This window comes from Toxotes jaculatrix, chromosome 12 (assembly GCF_017976425.1).
Source record: "Toxotes jaculatrix isolate fToxJac2 chromosome 12, fToxJac2.pri, whole genome shotgun sequence".
Classification (NCBI taxonomy): Eukaryota; Metazoa; Chordata; class Actinopteri; family Toxotidae; genus Toxotes; species Toxotes jaculatrix.
In genome coordinates this window covers 13,683,801-13,705,659 of record NC_054405.1, presented here as the reverse complement: position 1 = coordinate 13,705,659, position 21,859 = coordinate 13,683,801, and the positions used below count along the sequence as shown (strand labels likewise).

The 21,859-nt window shown below is 40.7% G+C and overlaps 2 protein-coding genes across 3 annotated transcripts; one reads left to right on the top strand and one right to left on the bottom strand.

Moving 5' to 3' along the window:
* Positions 1-258: 258 nt before the first annotated feature.
* bud13 (BUD13 homolog) lies at positions 259-4,174 on the bottom strand. Of its 2 annotated transcripts, none has more exons than XM_041050818.1 (10): positions 4,029-4,174; positions 3,783-3,870; positions 2,865-2,949; positions 2,426-2,779; positions 1,890-2,194; positions 1,682-1,790; positions 1,340-1,478; positions 1,028-1,218; positions 852-933; positions 259-690 (listed from the first exon to the last, which is right to left on the bottom strand). In XM_041050818.1, the coding sequence occupies exons 1-10, from the start codon at positions 4,166-4,168 to the stop codon at positions 597-599; spliced, it is 1,587 nt and encodes a 528-aa protein (XP_040906752.1). In that variant the 5' UTR covers positions 4,169-4,174; the 3' UTR covers positions 259-596. The 2 variants fall into 2 exon arrangements, with proteins under 2 accessions (XP_040906752.1, XP_040906753.1); XM_041050819.1 differs by having other exon boundaries at positions 1,037-1,218.
* A 5,802-nt stretch (positions 4,175-9,976) lies between these two features.
* nectin1a (nectin cell adhesion molecule 1a) lies at positions 9,977-20,563 on the top strand. The gene is made up of 10 exons (XM_041051762.1): positions 9,977-10,281; positions 16,661-16,773; positions 17,182-17,440; positions 17,651-17,768; positions 17,965-18,146; positions 18,258-18,375; positions 18,695-18,846; positions 19,054-19,186; positions 19,311-19,374; positions 19,560-20,563. Exons 1-10 carry the CDS (start codon positions 10,224-10,226, stop codon positions 19,884-19,886), a joined length of 1,524 nt encoding a protein of 507 aa, XP_040907696.1. The 5' UTR covers positions 9,977-10,223; the 3' UTR covers positions 19,887-20,563.
* Positions 20,564-21,859: the final 1,296 nt, after the last annotated feature.

The following is a 21,859-nucleotide window of genomic DNA, read 5'->3' as shown; positions in this document are numbered from 1 at the left end:
TGCAGGGCATTTCATAATATGTGGGACCAATAGCCTATCTTCTTCTTCTTCTTCTTCTTTTTGTTTTTACAGCAGACATTTTGATTTATAGAAGGAAAATCAATACATTCAGGTGTTCCAGCTACAGGGCTTAGGATCCTATTTTGAGTGAATAGCAATTTTGATACTTTTGAATTTGAGAAGGTGTTAAAGACACCCAAACAATTTAAGTAACTAAAGGCTACTGTTTGTGAACACTTGTAACTCACGGCACACCAGTTAACAAAAACATTATTTAATAAAACAGTGAAAAACACATCTCTGTTGGCTCAACATTAAACCAGTTATTACAAAAATCATAAAGATGCTGTCACCTCACTGCTATGTACAGTTGTTTATAGTTTAACCCGATATCTACTGTACAGTACGGAACTGCTTTGGAAAGCTGAACAAAATCTGTCTCAGTTTATATCCACATTTCAGTACTGCTGAGTAGATTGTCTAATCTGCAGCTGCTTCAACGGGACAGATTAGATATTCTGTTTCAACTAATTCTATAGAGGTTCAACAGTCCCGCACTTCAGATCTGCTCCTAATTCATCCTTTTTTGATTCCCATTACATGTCCTCCACGCTCCATTTATAAGCTGCCTCCTGGCCAGCTTTTTTATCTGCGATTCGCATGTAGCGTTTCTGTTCAAAACCATTTGACCTGCGAGACACAAACAAACAAAATTCCACTGTCAACTCTGCAATCACATCCTCAACTCTTTGATTTGATTCAACTGAAATGAAGTAGGGATGTGTTCACATTAATCCCATTACAAATACACTCCATTTAGTCACTCTTTCACAGACTAACGCACACTGTACCTGTCAACTCCATCCCAGCGATAGCCTGGTAGAATATTGAACCGGTTTGGAGGCGGTGCTGGACCTTTATACCGAGGCTTCTCTGTAAAACAAAATTACAAGTTTACAATATAAACTGTGAGTAAACAACCAATTTGCATCAGTCAACTTAAGTATCAAGGTAACCTTTATATAACCTTTAACACCTTGTGTCTTTGCACTGCGTTCTTTTTTCCGTCTGAGCATCGCAGCCATCGGATCTCCCTCCCTTTCCTGCTCTCTCAACATTCGGTCAAGATCCTCGTCATCGCGGTGACGTGCCAGTGGCTTCTGGGCTTCATGCAGTGCATCCTCAAGTTTCTGCTGATGCATCTGTCTCTGAGCCAACCTATAAACAAATGTTGACTTTAAAAAATGGAAACAAGTTGACACAAAACACATTTCAGTTATGTGGTCACAATCACCCTCAGTAGCCTTCTCCAATGTGTGATAACTGTCTGCAGACTCACCCTTTCCCCCACTGAGCATATTTCTCATCCTTTTCTGCCTTTTCTCCAGCCTTCCTCTTCTGTTCTTCTCTCTCCGAATCTAAATCCCTCCTTTTACCGCTCTTGTCTCGGAATACAGTCTGGGCATTGCGGGATTCATCTATTCACAGTGGGAAAAGAGATATAACATGTCTCTTGAACAAGGACTTCATCATTCAACTTCATAAGAGCTAATCCCAACTATGCCTCAGTAAACTTTTGGAGTATGGTTGGGTGATGTGGATATGAGATGGAAAGTCCTTTGAGCTCTGCCATCAATAGCTGTGAAGGAAAAGTATCTTAAAAGACAAAAGCTAAGCTAACCCTCTAGAGGCTGGTTGTTTCTTTCTCTGCGTCGGTTCTCCTCCTGCTCTTTCCGTAAAACATCTACAGAAACCAGACCAGCCTTCCCACCAGAAAGCATCCTCTGGCCCTGAAACAGAAAAAAATAACAAACATTGAAAACACAAAGCAATTGAAGGCAAATCAAATTTGATATTAGTCTTCATTCAAACAAACACAATTTTCTCACCTGTGACTGGCCAGGTCTACGAGGTGGCGACAGATCTTCATCTGAGTCCTTTCCACCCTGTGGCCGCCGCCTGGGTGGAGACTGGTCAGAATCAGAACCTTGTGTTGTTTTGGAGGGCCTCCTCAGAGGAGACTGGTCAGAGTCTGAAGCTTCTCGCTTTAATGGCTTTTTTCGAGGAGGTGACTGATCAGAGTCTGAATCGTGCCTGTTCTGAGCCCTCTTTGACAGTGGTGACCGGTGAGGCTCAGGTGAACGTCTTCTACTTGACGATGCTGAGCCGGCCTTTCTTCTTGTGGGGGATGAATCTGACAAAGATTTAATTAGCTGTTTAGTGAAGTGTTTATATAACTGAACATTGAACAACTTGTTAGAAGTTGAAGCAAGAAAATGTGATGGATGACAACAGGACCACTTAACTAAGTTCACCATGTATACAGATGTTGGAGGGTCTGGTTGTGATATTTTAATTTTTTTTTTTATCTCACGTTGCCCTATGCAAAAAGAAATCAGATTCAGCTTCAAATATTGCTTCTAACCTTTACTTTGCACCTTCCCTGATTTCCCTGAACGTTGCCGTGGAGGTGACAAGTCTGGCGAGTCATGGCGACTTTTTCTGGGAGGTGAAATGTCTGGCGAGTCATGGCGGCCTCTTCTGGGAGGGGACATATCTGGCGAGTCGTGGCGGCCTCTTCTGGGAGGGGATGTGTCTGGGGAGTCGTGGCGACCTCTTCTGGGAGGGGATGTGTCTGGCGAGTCGTGGCGGCCTCTTCTGGGAGGGGACGTGTCTGGAGAGTCATGTCGCGTCTTTCTGACGGGAGAATCATGTCTCCTCTTTGATGACAGCTCTGGTGAGTCATGGTGATTCCTGCTTGTGTCTTCATCTTCATCAGCTATTAGGAGAGGACATTCAAAGTAAATCATGATTGTCTTTTCCACAGAGGCACAGATTCTACATCTTTCACAAATACCATTTACCTCCAATAACTTTCCATCTGTTGCTAGTTCTGAAAGCTTCCAGCTGTTTCACCTCCTCTGGTCGATCATCAATGACCTCAGCAATCTGAGTTAACAAAGGATGAAGTTTCCAGAAAACATTAGGAAATATGATATTATATTAATCATATATACAATATGATTAATATAACTTTGACAAATATCAATATACAATTTGCCATACAATTTGTACCATGGAAACTCTCTCTCACTGGAAAATCTCTTTAACACCTCTGGCTGTATTAGAGCATTTTAGGCAATGATGGAAATCAGTGAGGAGGACTGCCTTGTGGCAGTATTGGATATGATTTTACCATGAATGTGATGACGGACCTTGGTTTACCAGAAGAATAACAGTATTACAGTTAGAGCTGAAATGATTAGTCAGTTCACAGAATAGTAATTAGCAGCTATTGACGAATCAATTTGCTGATTACTCAATAGTTGCTAATTCACATTTTTCAAGTAAAAATAGGAAACATTACCTAGGTCCAGTTCCCCGACTGGATTTGCTGGTTTTCTTTATGTTATGTCATACTAAACTGCATATTTTTAAAAGCTTTACGTTATAACAAGAAATTTGAAAAACTTCATTGGACTTTAGCAAATTAATTACATGATACATTGATGTCACAATGTAAAATTACATATACCATGACAGAGGTTTTTGTCCGTGTTGCCCACTTCTATCTAAAGACATGCTTGTCTTTCAACAAAGCTGTGCATTTCTGAAGTTAAGGTACTTTTTTTTCCCAACACTTACATACAGATTATGACTTGTGTTACAAATGATATGATGACGCAATTAATCCCAGAATAACAGTAATACACGTAGGCTATCCATGTGAAATGAATGGACTCAGGCTAAACAGCTAGATAACGTTAGCTGAAAGCTCTTACCACTGGAGCTTCTTCTTCGTCCTCTTCAATTTCCTTCTCCTCTTTGACCATCTGTTTCCAGTCTATGTCATCGTCTACTATTTTAAGTCTTTAAAAAAATAAGTAAAAGTGAGTTTGGTAACGTTACATACATGTTTCGCTAAAAAACATGGAGTTTAAGACAGTAAGCGGCGTGACTTCAACTAGCTTAACTCACACACAATGTGCCCGGCAACAGCTCGATTAAAACGTCCACCATCGACTCACCCTTTTCCGGGAACCTTACGCCGTTTCTTTTTAACCTTCTCCTTTGATTTCTTGACATCTTCCTCAGCAGATAAGTAACGTTTCAGGTATTCAGCTTTGGACAGTTCTGGTCCCTTACTGCTACCAGCAAAGGCGGCCATCGCTATGTTGTCGGAAACTACGGATAGCACCGAGGCTCAAAAACGCCTATTTCAGCCAAGTGCCAGTGAAATGACGCCAAGAGCATTTGGGAAGAAAATAGTGAGAGAGCGAGAGAGAGAAAGAGAGAGAGAGAGAGAGAGAGAGAGAGAGAGAGAGAGAGAGAAAAAAGAGAGAGAACGCTGTTAGGATGAAAATGAGAATGATTTCCAACATGAAATGCCTTTGTGATCCCCTGGACTGTCTGAAACCTGACTTGAAGTTAGGTCAAACTGAGGGCAGGGCAGGGAAGTTTCATATTTTATTGTTTCACAACATTAAATCTAAGTACACTTAGGAAGACTTTAAGAAGACCCTTAATGTCAAAGTGAAAATAGATTTCTACAAAGTACAAATAATTTTCTAATATCACAAAATACTTGCTTTCATATGTATTCCAGTCATAATAGTAGTAACTAAAGCCTTCAGTCTGTGTGGATAGGCCTTTGCATTGTGCACACTGCCTGAATGGCATGGCTTAATGGTAAGCTGAAATTAAACAGAATCATTGTTAATGTAATTACAGTCCATTTTGCTATGACAAGTCAAAATGTCTGCTGTGCAAAAGGTCTGTTGGTTACATCAGTGATGACTTAGGTTTCTCCTATAAAACGTGGAGAATGCTTACGCAAACAAGTATTGTGTCATTCATATTTGTATTAACTAAGATCACTTTACAGATATATTTTGTTTGACATTAAAGGATCTTTTTCATTTGATGATTATATTTCCTTTAATTCAATGTTGCAAGAATAGAAAACATAACTTCCAAAGGGTGTACATGCTTTTTTCATATGCACTGTAGATCAGCTTGAAAACTTTATAAACCACATGCTCCCCACCATACTCTAGAACATGATATATGTGTTAATTTTAATAATGTAATTCATTAGCTGTCATTTGTGTCACCTTCGTCCGACATTATGGAGCTTGTATGTATGACACAACTTTAAAAAATAGTGAAATACCTTGTTGGACCTTGTCTTTCCCATCTGAGTCCCAGTTCTGTCCCAGGTCTGAATATTGAATGAATATTCACAGCAAGTCAGCAAGTCTGAATTTAAATAGCGTCCCTTTATTGAAAACATACGCTTCAGCTTCCAAAGTAATATTTACATAACAAGTTACTCAGTGCATTTATACACATACAATACAGTGTGTGCCTCTGCAGCAAAAAGCACTTCTCTAAACACTTCTGTTGAATTATCTTCATTTCTCCTGAATCATCTTCATTACTTCCCACTAAAGATAGTTATGAAAACATTTTAATATTCTTTCAGTGCTCTCGGGAGGAAAACGAGGGAAGGAGAATCATAGTTGCAAGCTGCTGACAACATCCTTTAAACACGTGCAGGTATTGTTGGGATGTTTGTGGATGCGGACAGATGCGTAGGCATGGTTAGATGTGTGTATGTGTGCCAGCAGAACACTGTGTGTTTGTTTAGCAGTGTGTGTGATAGAAGAAGAGCAGCAGACAAACGATCCAGGAGCAGGAGCTTTTCAGAAACACGCTTACAGCTGAACACGGGGCAAGTTGAGCTGCAGAGGAGGAAAAGCAGGGATGCAAACAGTTGACAAAAACCTCTCAAATTTGTCTCCTCACTCACTTCTTCACACGCTCACTCCCTCAAATCTCCCCCAACACACACACGCACGCACGCACGCACGCACGCACGCACACACACACACAAAATCAATCCACCTACCTGACTGCACATTGACTCTGGCAGCCACGCCGGTTATTTTGCACATGTACGTGGTGTTGTGTGGGAGTGCTTCTGTGAAGCCGGTCAGGGTCATTCTGTAGCCGTGGGGCTCCAGCTCTGTCACAGTGCTTTTGTCTTTGAACTGAGCCTCTGCTGATGAACCAGACACATTAGTGTTAATGAGGGTCTCTTTGGTTCCAACGGTCCAAGAGAACTCATAGCTGTTGATCATGTTGGGCTTGGGCTCGATCTGACAGTCTACTCGCAGGTCCCTGTTATCTTCAATGCACACAGAGATTGGTTCGCACTTTGCTGGGATCAGCAGCACTGGGGCAACACAGAGAAGGGTCACATGAAAAACACAGAAGGGATTAGGGCATATTTAGAGATATATCTAATTTATTGTATACACATTTTTCATAGAAATACAAGTCTTTGTATTCCAGTGTAGAAATATTTCTTTAAAGTGATTCTCACCTCCCAGCAGTCCAAACACAAACAGAGACTTGAGCATGATGGAAAAGCGCCCATTCAACTTTGAAAAAAAAAAAAAACAATAGAAGAAATGTGAGAAAGGAAAGCATTTTACAAAGGCTATCATTTAAAAGCTAAATGTAAACAATTTGTGACTTTACAGTGATGCACCAAAATGAGTTAAGATCCATTTCTGCTTCTCAACCAACTGGCCCGTCTCTCCAGACAGGCGAAGGTCATGACATCATTTGTAGTGTGGAAACAAAAACAACCCAAAAAAAAAAAAGATTAAAAAGATACCAAAGGAAACAAACTAAAAAGATAAAGTCATCCTTTTGATACAGCAAAGGTGACTTTATTATTTGGATCATGAGTCAAAAAGCTGGTGATACCCTGATCTAATTTGTAAATGTAAAATGTAAATGTCCTCTGGCTGTCTCTAGAAATTGACCGGAGCCCACCTAATGACTGGACACAATTCAGTGAGAAAGATGACACAAAGGTTTTCTTTTTTTCTGCTCTATTGCCTGTTTATTATACTATTCCTCACATTTTCCCACTGCCATATCCCAAGCCTGATATTACATAAGAAGTTTTTTAATGTCAAGTTATAGACTAATTTTTACACATCTCTGAACATAAGTATTTTCTGTCATCATGCCCTGCACATTTACATGTTCTAGCACATTCTTTGTCTTTCTGATAGGACTCTAGTGCTCATGTCTCTTCCTCCCGCTGCAAGCTGAACATCTCTAAGGATACATACCTCCTGTCAGGGCTGGATGATATAGCAGCTCCTGCCTTCGTGCTGTGGTCTGGATGGGGAACGCACAGTTGGTGGTAGCTGCCTCAGCGCGCAGCACTGCAGAACGTCTCACTCCTGAGGTGAGGTGGGAGTGACAGAGAGGTGGAGAGAGAGTGGGAGGGGTGAGGGTGGAACCAGAGAGCTCTGATTCGTCTTTCTCCTCTGCAGTGCCTGACGGAGTAGGCAGGCAGGGTGAGGCTGAAACTCGGTCATCGTCATCGTTTTTGCCAGCAGGGTGTGATGACCTTGCCTCCTCTCCTGTCTGGTTCTCTCCTCACCTTTGTCTCACATCCAGAACACCCTTGTCCTGATTTGCCCTTCATGTCTCCATATCCCCCTGATTTCCATTTTTAAAGCTGGTCTTACATGTTATAAATTACTTCCACAGACATTAGAGTAATTCTTAGAATATGCTCTGTGTGACCTATAGCTGTACACTTACTGTGGTGAAAACTGAACATTGTTTCTGAGAGAATATAGAGAGATTTGATTGAAAGCATGCTTGCACGGTATAAACTCATACCATTACAGGGTGAATTTATGACCTCCACTAGGAAGTTCTAGCACTGTGATTCTAAATAAGTCATGGTCAGTGGCTCAGTGTCTCCACCCTGAGGCCAATAGATGGAATTTCACAAAGAGAGATGGATGCAGATTCACAGCCTGCATCACCAGGTGCCAGTATTAGGCCATGTGAAGTTTAGTGGTTGCTGTATGAGGATGGATACGACCAGAACTACTAAGACTATTGGCAATGTAGAGTTTGGCAACACAAAACTAAAGTTCACTTTTTTGAGAGTGAGAATAAAATGCTGTGACAACGCAGATGAAAAAAAAAAGTGAAAAAAATTGTCGTTGTAAGAAGTTGTCAAATGTATGGTGGAATATTTTGCAGGTAAGATTGTGAAAACTTCTCTCCCTTTACACGTTTCATGATCACAGAGGACTGTGTCCTTCTGAGCATGCACTGTGCTGAAAGTAGGAATCTGGACAGGTTACTGGTTCATCTAGAGGTTAACACAGGTAGATTGATCACATTCATGTGACTGATGAGTCTCCAGTCCTTATGACCTACATGTATTTGGACAAAGGAGTAACCAATAAACCCAGAGAAACCTACACAGAAAATACATATTTTCTGGAGTCCTTTTTGGACTGCATGAGCAGAACGTATAAACCACTGTGTAAATATTAATGAGCAACATCTGAGGAGTTTTGATTTTATTTATTTATTTTAGACAAATTTAAAGACATTAAAAGAATATCGAGTTCTAGCACAGTGGGCATGTGTCAGTGAACACTGATAATAATATATTAATATCATAAAACTAGAGAGGCTTTCTGTGATAACATCCTCTTGATCCTCCAGTTAAATCCCAACTTTATTTCATACGAGTTATGTATCTAACTACACATTTTGCTTGTGACAAATAAACTTTGAAACCTTTGAATTAATAACACCCTGAGCACCTTTCCCTGTCAAACAGACCTGTCATGGTGCCTCCTACACCATCTCTCTGTCTTTCATCTTCATCTTCAGACACAGTCTCAGACTCTTTCTTCCTGCTCCCAGTGTGTTCAGTAGTTTTCCAGTTTCAGCTTCTGTCATTTCTAACCTTCCTTCACCGGATTCATCTTCTGAGCTTCCCTCCTCTGCAAATCACCCTGGACATTCAGCCAAGGCCAAACCATTTTACAATGATGTCCTTTATGTAGTCCTTTAGTGTAATAGGTACATCTGGGTGTGATTTGTATGAGACAGGGCTGGATATCTTAGCCTATTCTAATGTGTATATCCAGTTCACATCAGGGTACAAGCGTTACATTACCATTTCTATTCATTAATTTCATTTATTATCTATGCAGCACACTAAGTGTCATGGAGAAAAACAAATTCATGCACATAGTTTAATAATTTGTTAGATTTATGCTTATTTATCACCTTAATGCCATTGATTTTGTCTTGTTTGTATCCTTCGCGCCGTCATGGATCTGTGACAAATAAAGTCACTGTATACTATATATATACTGAGGTATACTTCAGGTTTTGGCTGTTAAACTCAGTGCTATGTTATCTTTGAGACCTTTCAGAAGCACAATTTACAGGACAAGCTCACAGGCTCTTCCTCCGCACAAAATGTAACGTTACTGCAGGCATCATCTCGTTCATAAAAAGCAGATTTGGGGTTTGTCTTCTTCAATATGCAGAGACGTTTACTGCACTAAATAAACAATATATTAAACCAAAAGCACAAATTAAGGAATTAAAGGAATTAGAGATCACAAATGATTAAATCGTATGCATGAATTTGTGTTTTTATTCCACGACACCTTCCAGGCTCTGTAAATATCCATTCATGTATTAGTTTTATAAGTCAACCAGCACTATAGATAAGGCAAGGGCTAAAATCCAAGTTTCATTAGTGGATAGTGGCATTAGGACAGCAGCACAGCACAGGGGGCCTGTAGTCACTGGGAGCTAAATTTCTGTAGCTGCGCCTCTGTCTGGGCCCCTAATTGCGTCTATTGAGTCTGTTCATTTAAAATAGTCTGACAGCGCCTTTTCTCTAAATGTGCACACGAGCCGGCTGGCGGTTTGCTCAGCTCAGCCCTCGCACTGTGACAGATAGTTGTCGGTCGGGACTAGGGGGGTAGGCTATCTCGGAAATAATCTGCCCACGCGTTAAGCTGCTTTATCCCCCGCCAAGCCTCAGCCGGACAGAGACTGCTGCAGCTCCGTTAAACCAGTCGAAGGGAAGTCGAAATTAGAGTGGGAGAAAGAAAAAGTGACACAAGGTGCGTTGGGGGGTGGGTGGGAGGACAAGTTTGAGAAACCTCTCCAGGCTGACGGTTTGGCGAATCAGGAGTCTAGTGGGGAGCTCGGTTTGTCGCATACATGGAGACCTGACAGGACCCCGACAGACGGTCCTGAAGCTGAACCTGCGGCTGCTGCGTGTTCAGTCTGGGAGGCTGGAGGCAGAAAACAAGTGCACACTGGGAGTTTAACCACAGCGAGAAGCTGGCAACGGTGGTATGGGCATGGAAAACACTGGATTTTGGATATTCCTGATAACAACTTGTGTTGTTCCAGGTAGGCTACTCTACTTTTATTTATTTATTTATTTATTTATTTATTTTAGCACCTGTTAGGTCATACTGATATGACACTGGTGATATCAATCCAGTCGGAGGACTTTGATTGATTTCTCTACATCCTGTATCTACATATCACAATGTGGATATACAAGCATAGGGTAGAGATTTAATAGTGCAAAAGAACAATTCAGTATCAGGGTCATGTTTCCACTATGTTGTACATTCAATGTACAGTAAAGGGTAAACCCACCTAAACTCAGAGGTAAATTAAAAGTAGAAGTCATAGCATAATAGTGAATAGGGTCTAATCACATTTTTTTATTTACCCTTTTCATGATTTCATGTCACAACCATCTGTATCCTGTGTTGGTATGAGCATGGCAGTTCAAACATTTGCTTTCTGTTTTCAGTTACATGTCATTGTTTTGATAAGTGATTTAATATTAATTCAATAGTGTATTTTATCTATTTTACATTAGTGTTGTGTTATCATATAAGTGTTTATTGAAACACTTTGAGTTACCAGGTTGTAAAAAAAAATATATAGGATGATTATCATGTCTGCAGGTACCAATTTGGCAACCAATTTGGCTTTTTTTAATGCCTTACAACTGGTGCATTAAGTAGTAAATGATTTATTAACTAAGCGATTTGTTGCAACTCCTTAAAAGGGATGCCAGATTATTTATGACTTCGCTCCAGATCAGTGCAGAAGTCAAGTCAGACCATTTCAGTGCCTTTTTTTTTTTAGTGCCCAAACTTCACTGTGTCCACCTAAACTCGCCTGGTATCAGCAGGTGCACTGCTGTAATCACACTAAAATGTGACTGCTCCTGCAGATGGCATCCACACATCTTACAGTGTTGCGTGTTTGTGTGTTTCAATGACTAGACTAACTCTTGCCTCATTGTAACAGGTGCAGCGGTGTAATCACACTAAGCTGGGGCCAAACATACAGCTGGCATCAGAGTTGTAGCTGTGTAATAAGAGGGGGTGCGTCGGTGGTATGCATATAACGTAATGACAAAAGCAATTGTGGCAGCATATGCATGTGTTGAACTGCTGTGACATCTGCTGTGATTGCTTTTTTCATTCAGTCCGTGATAAACCCCCATGCGCCAGTTTAGCAGTAATTTGCTGGTGTGCGCATACGTGTGTACGTGTTATTAGCGAGTGTGAGGCCGCGCCATGTGTGTAGGATTGTCATGTTGAAGGACAGAGCAGTGGATTAAAGCTGCACAGGGAGCAGGAAGGGTGTAACAATATGATCACTGCCAAGTCCCAGGCTGCTGACTGTTGCTGCAGTGTGTCTGTCTTCTCCTGGCTGGTGCAGATTCAGAGCACCTCCGCAGGTCTGTCAGTTCCTGTAGGGTGTCCCCAAGTTGATGTGAGTGCTGTCACAGTTAGTGCACTGACATGTTTTCCCCCTTCGCACAAAAGTTTGCAATCCTCTTCTGCAGAAAGACACAGAAAAGGCTGACTGAGGCTGACAGGCAGACAGGCATCCACATGAATTTCAGCATAATCCACTGTCCACAGCTGGAACACACAGACGCTACCCCACAGAAATAATCCAGCACAAACACACAGCCCTTCTGTCCTCTGCCTTTTTTGTCTCTCTCTTTTGTGCATCTCTCTCTCCAGAGTTGGCCCATCTGAGGCCTCCTTTCTCCCCCTCATTATCTCTCATCCAGTTGATCTTCCTCCACAGACATGTTCTTCATTTCTCTCCATCTCCTCTCTCTCATGGGTTTATATTCTACTCTCATGTCCCAAAACACAGATGCAGCCGCAACAGTCATCGTAATCCTGTGAGCTGCCCGCTGAACATCAGCCAAACGCACACACTGCGTTCCTGCAGTGCCACAGAGATTACACACCCACACAAACACGCACACATGTACATACATGTGTGTGTATGCACAGATGCCAGTCAAAAACAATGAGAGATTATAATCGATTTAGGGACAAAACAAGACGAGAAGAAGTGTTTTCTCCATTTCAATCAGGCAAAAATGGAGAGGAGGACACATCATTTGGTAAAGTGAATGTCCAAAAGTCAGTTTCCGTCATTGGTAAAGTTGTTGCTCTTTAATGCAAAGCTATGCAATCTGTTGAGAGTTGCCATGTAAAATAACAGTCTAGTCACAGATAGTGTCATACAGTAGTCATACCACAAACGAGTTTTTAGCTTGACCATTGTGTGTTTTTGTGTGTGTGTGTGTGTGTCTGTCAGTTGGTCTTCTTTCTGCCTAAGGTTTCCCTACATTGTAAGTCACAAGACCAAAGAAACAAACACAGTGTGTAATCCCAGATCAATCACAGATTTGATGGCGTAAAGATTAAACGGTTAATCTGTCCTCTGGTCTTTCTCTCTCTCTCTGTGTTTTCCATTTTCTCGTCTGTCTCATGGGGTCAGTTTTTTTAGTATCTGAGACCTTCTCGTAGCCAAGTGATGGAAGATGAAGGTAGATGTGTTTTATTTAGGCTTGAAACATTGCAGTTTAACGTGATGGTCTTTATTAAGAGCACCACTGCTGAGTGATTTCACCGTCATAGTTTTAATCTAGTCTCTAATTTAGGTTAGTCTTCTTTCTGCTTTCTGTGTACAACATTTTCAGATTGAGTCAAAACTTTAATTCATTCAATACTCTGGTTTATGACCAAATACCTGCAAAACTGATGGCATCAGCTGCAGAAACAGTGCATTTACTTGAATTAGTTTGATATTTTAACACTATTTAGTATTTAGTGATAATTAGCAAATATTACAAAACTAACATCAACTCAGCATCAGCATGTTAGCATTCCATTGTTAGCAATTAGTTCTAGTTAGCTAGCTGGTTAGTATGCTAAGTTCAGTAGATATCTTTGGATCTTGGAAAACATCTTTTGGATGTTTTAAACTGAAATACTTAAATATAGTAACCAGACGGTGTACAGAAACAATAGAGCAATAAAATAATATTTTCATTGTAACCTACAGCAACGCCTGCTACTGTCTCCCTGTTGAACTTTCATACATACTAGAAAAGGTTAAAAATAATAATAGTCATATAATGAGTTTGATGAAGAAAGCTTTAGGATGTCCATTTAGGAAATAGACAAAAAGCCCAGCACCATGTTGTGATTCTCTTGCTGTTCTTAAAGGCTGCACATTCAAGTGTGAAACAATATTCCCATTGTTTTGTTACGTTCCCATGGTCGACTCTTGCCTGTGTGCTGCTGTTTATGGATTATTGTGAGGAGGACTGGTGAGATCATTTCCCATGGTCTAAACAAAAGAAGAATGTGAATGGACCCAGCGGAAAAGAGGAAGGTTGGAGAGATGTGGGGCAAACGAGATATAAATGTGTGTGTGTGTGAATGTGTAAGCGTGTGTGGGTCTCAGAGAGGTATAGGCTCTCTGTTTTACTCTGCTCTCACCTAAAGCCCCTAATCATCTCAGCTGCAGGGCTCAGACGGGGGGGGGTTTGAAAACTAATCAGACTAAGTGAAAGGTATTTTATCTCTTAAATTACAAAATGGCTTGTTAAAAAGGCTTTTCCATATTTACTGAGCATGTTTTTATATGTTTTCATCAAATAAACACCTGGTGTATGTGAATGGAAGTTTGCAGAGGGGCAGTAAATGCACCACAGACTTCCTCCCAAAGGACTTACTGTAAAGGAGAAGTTTGACACTTTGGGAAATTTGCCTTTTCAACCGGTCTCTGTGCTTAACTAAGCTAATGTCTGATGTCTGTAGCTTCATATTTCTCGTACAGGCATGAGAGTGGAATCAGTCTTTTCAGGGTATTTCTCAAAATGTAATTTGACATGTTACTGTTTGGATGATCAAGATTAATCTACACAGATGATGCATTTTAATAAAGAGTTTGCGTGATCTAAATATTAGATGTTTTGAATGCATTAGGAGAATACTGCGCATTACTGCTTTGATAAAAGGCTGACCCTAATAAAACTCAGCTCAGATTTATCACATGAACACCAACAAAATAGTAGATATTCTCTCAGTTAAATTCTCAGTATAACATGAGTCTCATTATCTAACTAACTTCTAAAGGTCTTCTTCACAGGTAATGGAACCTTAAAAACATACAAACAAATCTGTAAAGACTGAATCCACAATTTCAGCAAAAACATTTTGTAACTGTGAGCTGTCCATATGTACAGCAGCAAATGGGCCATACACTGGGCATCTCTAATGCAGATGCACTAATATCCTAAATGCTGTAATCTACTCCCACTGCTGGCCTTCTTCCCTCCCAGTGACCCACGCAAATACACACAACGGGTTATAAGAGTAAGGCACAGTGAACTCCTGCTCTAGTACAAAACTATTAGACTTATTAATATGACAAAACACATAGGGCTCAGGCTGTACTGTTCATCATGGGATGGCGTTGGTCGCATTTTTGATGATTGATGTCAGCAATGCAGAGGGGTTTTGAAAAGGCTATCTGAATTTGTGTGCTTGTCTGCATGCACAAATGTACCATATACCAAATGCATTTTTCATATTAAATTCTTTATATTAAAAAACACCAAACTAAAATAGTGAAGGAATACTTTCTCTAACCATCTTAGTTTAACTGAGGCTTTGTTTTTGTGTTTTGATTTGATCAGGTGATAGGAACCAAGCAAGCCCCTGCTGGAAATATCATGTTTGCTTCTGCAGGAAGCTTCTACACAGCTCTGACAGAAACATTAGGATGTCAAAAGACTGTTTGTAGGTAAAAGCATTATTTCATGGTTGACAACCTTGTCAGAGGGGTGAACAGCCTTAGTTTTCATGTATGCCCTGTCAGCCCGGGGTATTTTGTGTTTGGCTGTCTCTGTGATTGAGATTAGACTAAAATACAGATGGACCGATCAATACTCCTCCATTAAGAACATGGAAATATTGGACTACATGATGAACCGTGAACTATGGTACCTCATTATATCTGTTTTCTTTTTTTAATACAATATTTCAAACATGGAAATCACCCCTGGGTATGAGTTAGCCTACATTCACACTGTCTAATTCATCAACATGACATATTATAACATTTCCATTTGTCTGACTTGTGGCATTAAATATGTGAGAAAGTTAAAAGTAACCAGCTGAGGTAAAGTTTGCAGAGGTAAATGGTACCTTATTAAATCTCATTTTTGTGACTTAACCTGGGGCGTCTTTTATAGTATATGACTGTTTCCATAATCACATTTATTTTTTGAATATAGTGACACACTTTTTTGCTGCTTCTTCAGATTCTGTTGTGAGACTCTGACGAGATGTCTGACAACTACGTTTGCTGTTTATGTTTGTTCACAAAAATAATATTCCAAAACTAATGGGACCACCAGGCTGCTTTTTGGGGTAATCTAGAGGAAGCCAAAAACCGAGGATCTTTGTTGGAAAAAACAAAAAGAGCTCACACGATCATCTTATCTGTGAGCTTAATGTGTAACATTGATTTTATGTTTCAAAGCTTTTGTTTCGGCATTATGAGCCAGCATTTACAAGTTTTCAAGTAAATGTTTGATGAAAAATATGAATTAAAAGTGATATTTTCCCCTGTAAATACAAAAATACAAGTTTTCAAACTCAATACATTTATAATATGGCGAGAATGTGCTATATCTTAAAGAACCATGTCTCGATGTATTTCCCTCTCATCAGCACACACACATACACATATTATGTGACTGCTGTCACATTTAAAGCACGAAGGGATTTTAAACGAATTAACTAAAAAAATTTAATTATTTTCTCATAAAAAGGTTTTAAAGATAAAGAAATATTAAAGGTAAAACTGGATATTTTTAGATATTTTATTTAAGGTTCCTGTGTGTGTGTGTGCTGTATAATAATAATGATATGTGTGTATGAGAATGAGAGCAGTCATTGTTCTGAGCTGTTTTGTTCAGCGTAACCATCATTGTTCTCTATCCTGCATCATGAATGATAATAGTTTTAGTCTTAATAAAGCTGCCAAAACAATGTTACTTACAGTTTATCTGACAAACACAAGTAAGCGCACGTGACTCGTGTCCACTCAGGACGTGGGTGTGGCCCTGCTGTGGATTTGTTAAAGGGGATCAGTAAGTCAGTGAGAACAGTAACCAAACAAATTGCGCTTATTTATACCTCACTCTAATCCACAACCTCTGACCTCAGCTCACCTCTCACGCTGCTAAAATGTATCACCTTTGACAGCTCAGCTCACTTTATAAGCTCAACCTGCTGTGCTGACTGTGAACAGCTTAGAGCATGCTAGTCGGCTCCTGCCAACATACGTGCTCTTGCGTGCGTGCCCAGTCTAGGTGAAAGTGTTTCTATGTCTATGTCTTCTACCTATGTCTTAACGCTTCACGTTTCTCCTCCAGGAGTAAATGGCCAGAGGGTGGAGATGGATGACGGGAAGTCGGGATTTGTTGGCTCAAAGGTGGATCTCCGCTGTCGGTTCATCAACAGCTCCCCGCCCGTCAAAATCTCCCAGGTGTTGAGTCGCCCACCTTAACATGTGGATTACACCCAAGCATAAATACATAAAATATGTAAAACTCGCAAAAGCAGATAATGCCATTCACACCCAGATTGTGCCTTCCAAATTCCAGAAAAATCAGCATAAACTCTGTCAATGTGTTTATCTGAAATTACGTAATCTGGTTATTTTCAGCCTTCTGCGGAACCTGATTTCTGTGATGAACCCAGTTTAGTTAATCGGGTCAAGGAATTACAAGAAACCCAGTGAATGCAGCTACATTGTCCAGGAGAAATCTGATTTCTTGTAAATGTTTGTGCTTAATTGGATTGTTAACTGTGTTTTTACATGTGAAAGTGTATGACAAAAACTTAAAGCAGGGCCAGACTACACATTTCCTCACCCCATCACTTCGTTCTCAAGGTAACGTGGCAGAAACTGGTGAACGGCACCAAGCAGAATGTGGCAATTGCCAACCCCTCCCTGGGTGTGTCGGTGGCCCCGCCCTACAGGGACCGTGTCACCTTCAAGAACGCAGCAGTGAGGCGGCGAACCCCGACCCTTGAAGATACAACCATCACCTTCTCCTCGCTCCGCCTCTCTGATGAGTCCACCTACATCTGTGAATACACCACGTTCCCCGCAGGGAACCGAGAGAACACCGTAAACCTCACTGTCTACGGTAAGACAGACAGATGTGTGACCATCTGAGGTTCTGATACATCTGTATGTTACAATCAGAAATTAGCCAACAGCGTGAAAATGTAATTTTTGAATTTTTTTAATTCAAAAAGTTTTTGTAGTAAGTTAAATATTGTGCTATATTATCATGCTGTAAAATCATTCTCATGCCAAATCAGCTGGATGCTTTTGTTCACGTTCATTCCCTCAGTTCGTCCAACAACTCAGATGAGTCTGTCCACGCCGACACTGGTGGCTCGTTCGTCCAATCTTAAAACGCCGGTCGCCACCTGCATCTCTGCCAATGGAAAACCACCCGGTAGCATCAGGTGTGTGTGTGTTTATGTGTGATTTAGTGAAAGATGAGGAGTGTTTGAGTTTTCCACAGCGCGTTTTAAGGTTTGCATTGTGACAGCTCTGTCGTAGATGTTTTAATCCCACTAAACTACAAATTGGTCTACCACGTTTCACACACTGATAAATATATCTATGTACCTCTTTTTATTGTTTCATTGTTGTAAACAGGTGGGAGACGAGGGTGCCGGGAGAAGTGACCACTCGAGAGTACCGAAACTCAGACGGGACATTCACTGTTCAGAGCGACTACATTTTGGTGCCCAGCAGAGAAACACACAAGGAGACTCTCACATGTGTCACCACCTACAACGAGGAGGTCTTCACTGACAGTGTCACCCTCGATATTCAGTGTAAGTGTCTCTCGTATGTAACAATAACCACATAACTAGACAGCTCGAAGTAAAGAACTGAATTTTACAGGCTTGATTTTTGTTTTTTGTATGTGCCTGTGTTTCTACCAGATGAGCCAGATGTTTCAATAGACGGGTTCGATGGAAACTGGTATCTGAACCGAGAGAACGTCCAGCTGAGCTGTCAAGCTGATGCCAACCCAGCCGTCTCTCTGTATCAGTGGAAACTGTGAGTTCAACTCTGTCTGCTCTTGTTTCACTCAAATTTACTAAGTTGTAGACGTGTCACGCAGCTTTTCTCCAGCACACCATGCTAAATTCACTAAACGTTTTCATCCATCTTTCCTTCATCACTGTGGTGTCTGAGGCTGTTTCCTGGTTTACGTTACACTGAGCTGTCATGTGAATTCACTGGAATTCATAGAATTTCCCAGAATATACTAATTTTTGGCAAATTGCACTTCAAGGTCACAAATGTTCACCTCAAATCAAGTTATTCACACGGACACCTGTGTGCACTTGTTATTCGTTTTCTGTACGTTCTGCAGGATTAATGGCTCCATGCCGAGCAATGCTGAGATCCGAGACAACGTCCTCACCTTTAAAGGCCCGGTCACGTACGACCTGCAAGGTACATATGTGTGTGATGCAACCAACAGCATCGGGACACGATCAGGCTCTGTGGAGGTCAGCATCATAGGTATGTTTGCCTGAGGTCTGGACTCATTTGATTTCATTATGAGAAGAGCAAATTAAAAAATGAACAAGAATTCCTGCTAATATTCTAATCCTGCAACTGCTTTGCACTGTGCTTTTCTATACACTCTCGTATTTTCATACTGTACTTCCAAAGTTACTACAAACCAAAATGTGAGTTTTATTACACGTCTGTGTGTTTTCTTTGTAGAAAAACCACTACCACAGATCGCAACAAGTGATGTCATCAGCGTAGTCGCCTTATTACTGGCTGCTGGAGTGCTCATGGGCATCACGATCACAGTCCTGGTGCTCAAAATAAGAAGCAGAAAAGACAACTCCTCGTACGTAAACAGTCCATTATACCTCCTTCGTTTTGTTTCACATAGCTGTTTGTCCCAACATAGTTTGTGTCCTGCATTACAATCCTTGTCAACCATCTTTAATTCTCTTTTCCTCCTTGATCAGAAATGATTCGCCATCCAGAAAACTGTCCCAGCCAATAAGGAAAAGACCAGGGGATGATATCCAGGTACACTGTCCGTTGTATTTGTTATTTACATATTATATGGTCAGAAGCTCCAAAGTACATACTATATGTACTGTATATATGTACAGCATATCCAGTTCACATATGTCGTAGAGTAGGTATATTGTTTAAATTTTTCTAATTTTGATGTATCTTTAATGTAGACCGCATCTCACATCTCTCCACAGCATTCAGGACGGTTTTATGAAGAGCTTCCAAACACAGCAGACTATGTGAGCTACAGACTGGCGTGTAACAAGGAGGACTACCCGGAGCCCTACTCCCCTCCCATCAACCCTCCTCTCTCCTTTCTGCCCCAGCATCCCTACCACTCCTCACAGCCAACCACTGCAACCAGCAGCAGCAGCAGCAGCAGCACCACCACTACTTCAAAAAACACCTTCTCTCCTCCTTCACACACCACGGCCATCTTTAAATACCCCTCAGTACCAGGCCTGTCTTCTCCTCCCCCAGGAGCGGCGGCATACACTTTTCCTAAAGAGCAATACGTCTGAACCGACACCTCTTTACAAACTCAAACCTCTCAGATGAAACGTCCCCATTCAAACCCGAAACCTTTCCTAAGAGGGGGTTGGGACAATATGCTGATCCCTGGACTTTCAGGAGCTGTCCCTGCTCTGTCTGTATCATTGTGGACGGCTCTGGAGGTCAAAGGACAGTGCAGCTTTTGTTGTTGGACTCGGAGTTAAGTCCAATTTTGAAACATTTACTCTTTTTTTTGTCCTGTCTTTTGCTGTGGTATCGATTCTTTCAAAAGGGAAGATTGTTGAACCATGTGTCAGATATTTTCCAGCAAGTTTAAGTTTTAGGTTAGAAGTGGGTCAAGTTAAAGATGATTTGACTGTCATTGGAATAAGTGTATGATGCATGGATGTATTACATTTGATTGGAAAATACTACAGAATGGATGGGATTATCTCTTGGTGTCCAGTGGTTGATCCCTTACTTTATCCTCCATGGTATCAGTTTGTTAAAAAAAAACAAAAAACAAAAAAATATTATACTTTCGCTCTCTCTCTCTAATGCCCACTCTCTCTTTATCTTGCATCGTACACACTGACAATCCCTTTACTGTGGAGCAGCAAAGCTAACCTTTTGGTTTTACCTCCTGTCCTGGTGTAATACTTTTACTGTGCTTGTATTTTGTATCATTGATGTTTTTCTTTGAAAAGAAAAAAAAAGAAACATTTTTATTTACTGAAGACATTTTGTCGATTTATGAAATTGATGTTTTTATTTGTGGTATCTGTGGGTTTTAGTATTCATTGACACTGGTTGTTGGATGAACCTCGAATTTTTAGCATTTAAATAAAAATGATCATGTAAACGTGTGCTCTTTGTTTACTCTAAACAGTAGTGGGCTAATGTTTGATTCAGTGCCAGTATTATGATGTTGACTATGAAATATGCATTAGCAGTTAATGGTGATAATTTTATCAAAAACATGCCTGTTGAGAGTGATTTCACCCACATTAACGTCATTGCTTGATGAATGGCAACTGTGGTCAGGCCACCATTTCAGTCCAGTCTGAAATCTCTTCAACTACTGGATGAAAGAAACCACACTTGCGGTCTTGAGCACTTAAGTGTGCATTCATGCACTGCCAGGTAGTTGCCAAGTGTGTCCTTTGTCGAAAAAATATCTACACACAGTTCAATTTTGCCTTTACTTGTGGCATTTGGGTATTTGGGCAATTACTGGAAATACACTGCACTTGACCACTCGCTAATACTGCAAGTATGGCCTCTGAGGTAAACTTCCCTCTCCGCAATGCTGCCGAGAACATCCTTCTCTAGCTCCTGTTCACCTCTTAAATGAGCACAGAGACAGATCAGATCACTACATTTACCAGCAAATATGATGTAACTTTCAATTAAACGACCCCAGGAGAACATAGAAACTTCAGCTTGGATGCTGAAATAAAAGAAATGAGCGGCCATTTGCAGTCACACCCATTTTGATTTGTCCCCATCCCCCACCACTCACACATGCACTCACATGCACACACACACATACACATGTAAATTGGCCTAAACCTTCACAGCTTTAGACAATTATTTCTAAGTTCAGTACTGTCTCAACCATAACAGGATCACGAGTCAGGTGACCATCTTCACTGTGAAAACAATCAGACACGACAAGATGGCTAATTCCTGTTGAAGAGACAAAGGAAGTTTGACTCTTTATTAAAACTACATTTTTGGACTAAGGGAGCTCAACTTTCAAGGAAATAGACACAATTATATAGTGGTGAACATTACTTATGTCTAATGAATACAGCTTACCTGATGCGCAAACAAACTAACAATAACTGAGAGCCAGAAACTCCTGTCGTCTCCCCTAATGTCTTGTTTTTACTTACTGCTTACTTTTTTTTTAGCTGGAAATCAGTGGGATTTACTATAAAGCTTTCCACCAAACAGTAGATAAAAGCATGTCAGGTAATGACGTCTACAAAACACCAGC

Coding starts and splice junctions, on each gene's coding strand:
- bud13 (XM_041050818.1), bottom strand. CDS start 4,168: ATGGCCGCCTTTGCTGGTAGCAGTAAGGGACCAGAACTGTCCAAAGCT. Junction 934..1,027: donor AAAGACACAAGGTGTTAAAG/GTTATATAAAGG, acceptor TTTGTTTTACAG/AGAAGCCTCGGTATAAAGGT. Junction 691..851: donor CGCTGGGATGGAGTTGACAG/GTACAGTGTGCG, acceptor TGTGTCTCGCAG/GTCAAATGGTTTTGAACAGA.
- nectin1a (XM_041051762.1), top strand. CDS start 10,224: ATGGGCATGGAAAACACTGGATTTTGGATATTCCTGATAACAACTTGT. Junction 17,769..17,964: donor AAACCACCCGGTAGCATCAG/GTGTGTGTGTGT, acceptor TGTTGTAAACAG/GTGGGAGACGAGGGTGCCGG. Junction 18,847..19,053: donor TGTGGAGGTCAGCATCATAG/GTATGTTTGCCT, acceptor TTTTCTTTGTAG/AAAAACCACTACCACAGATC.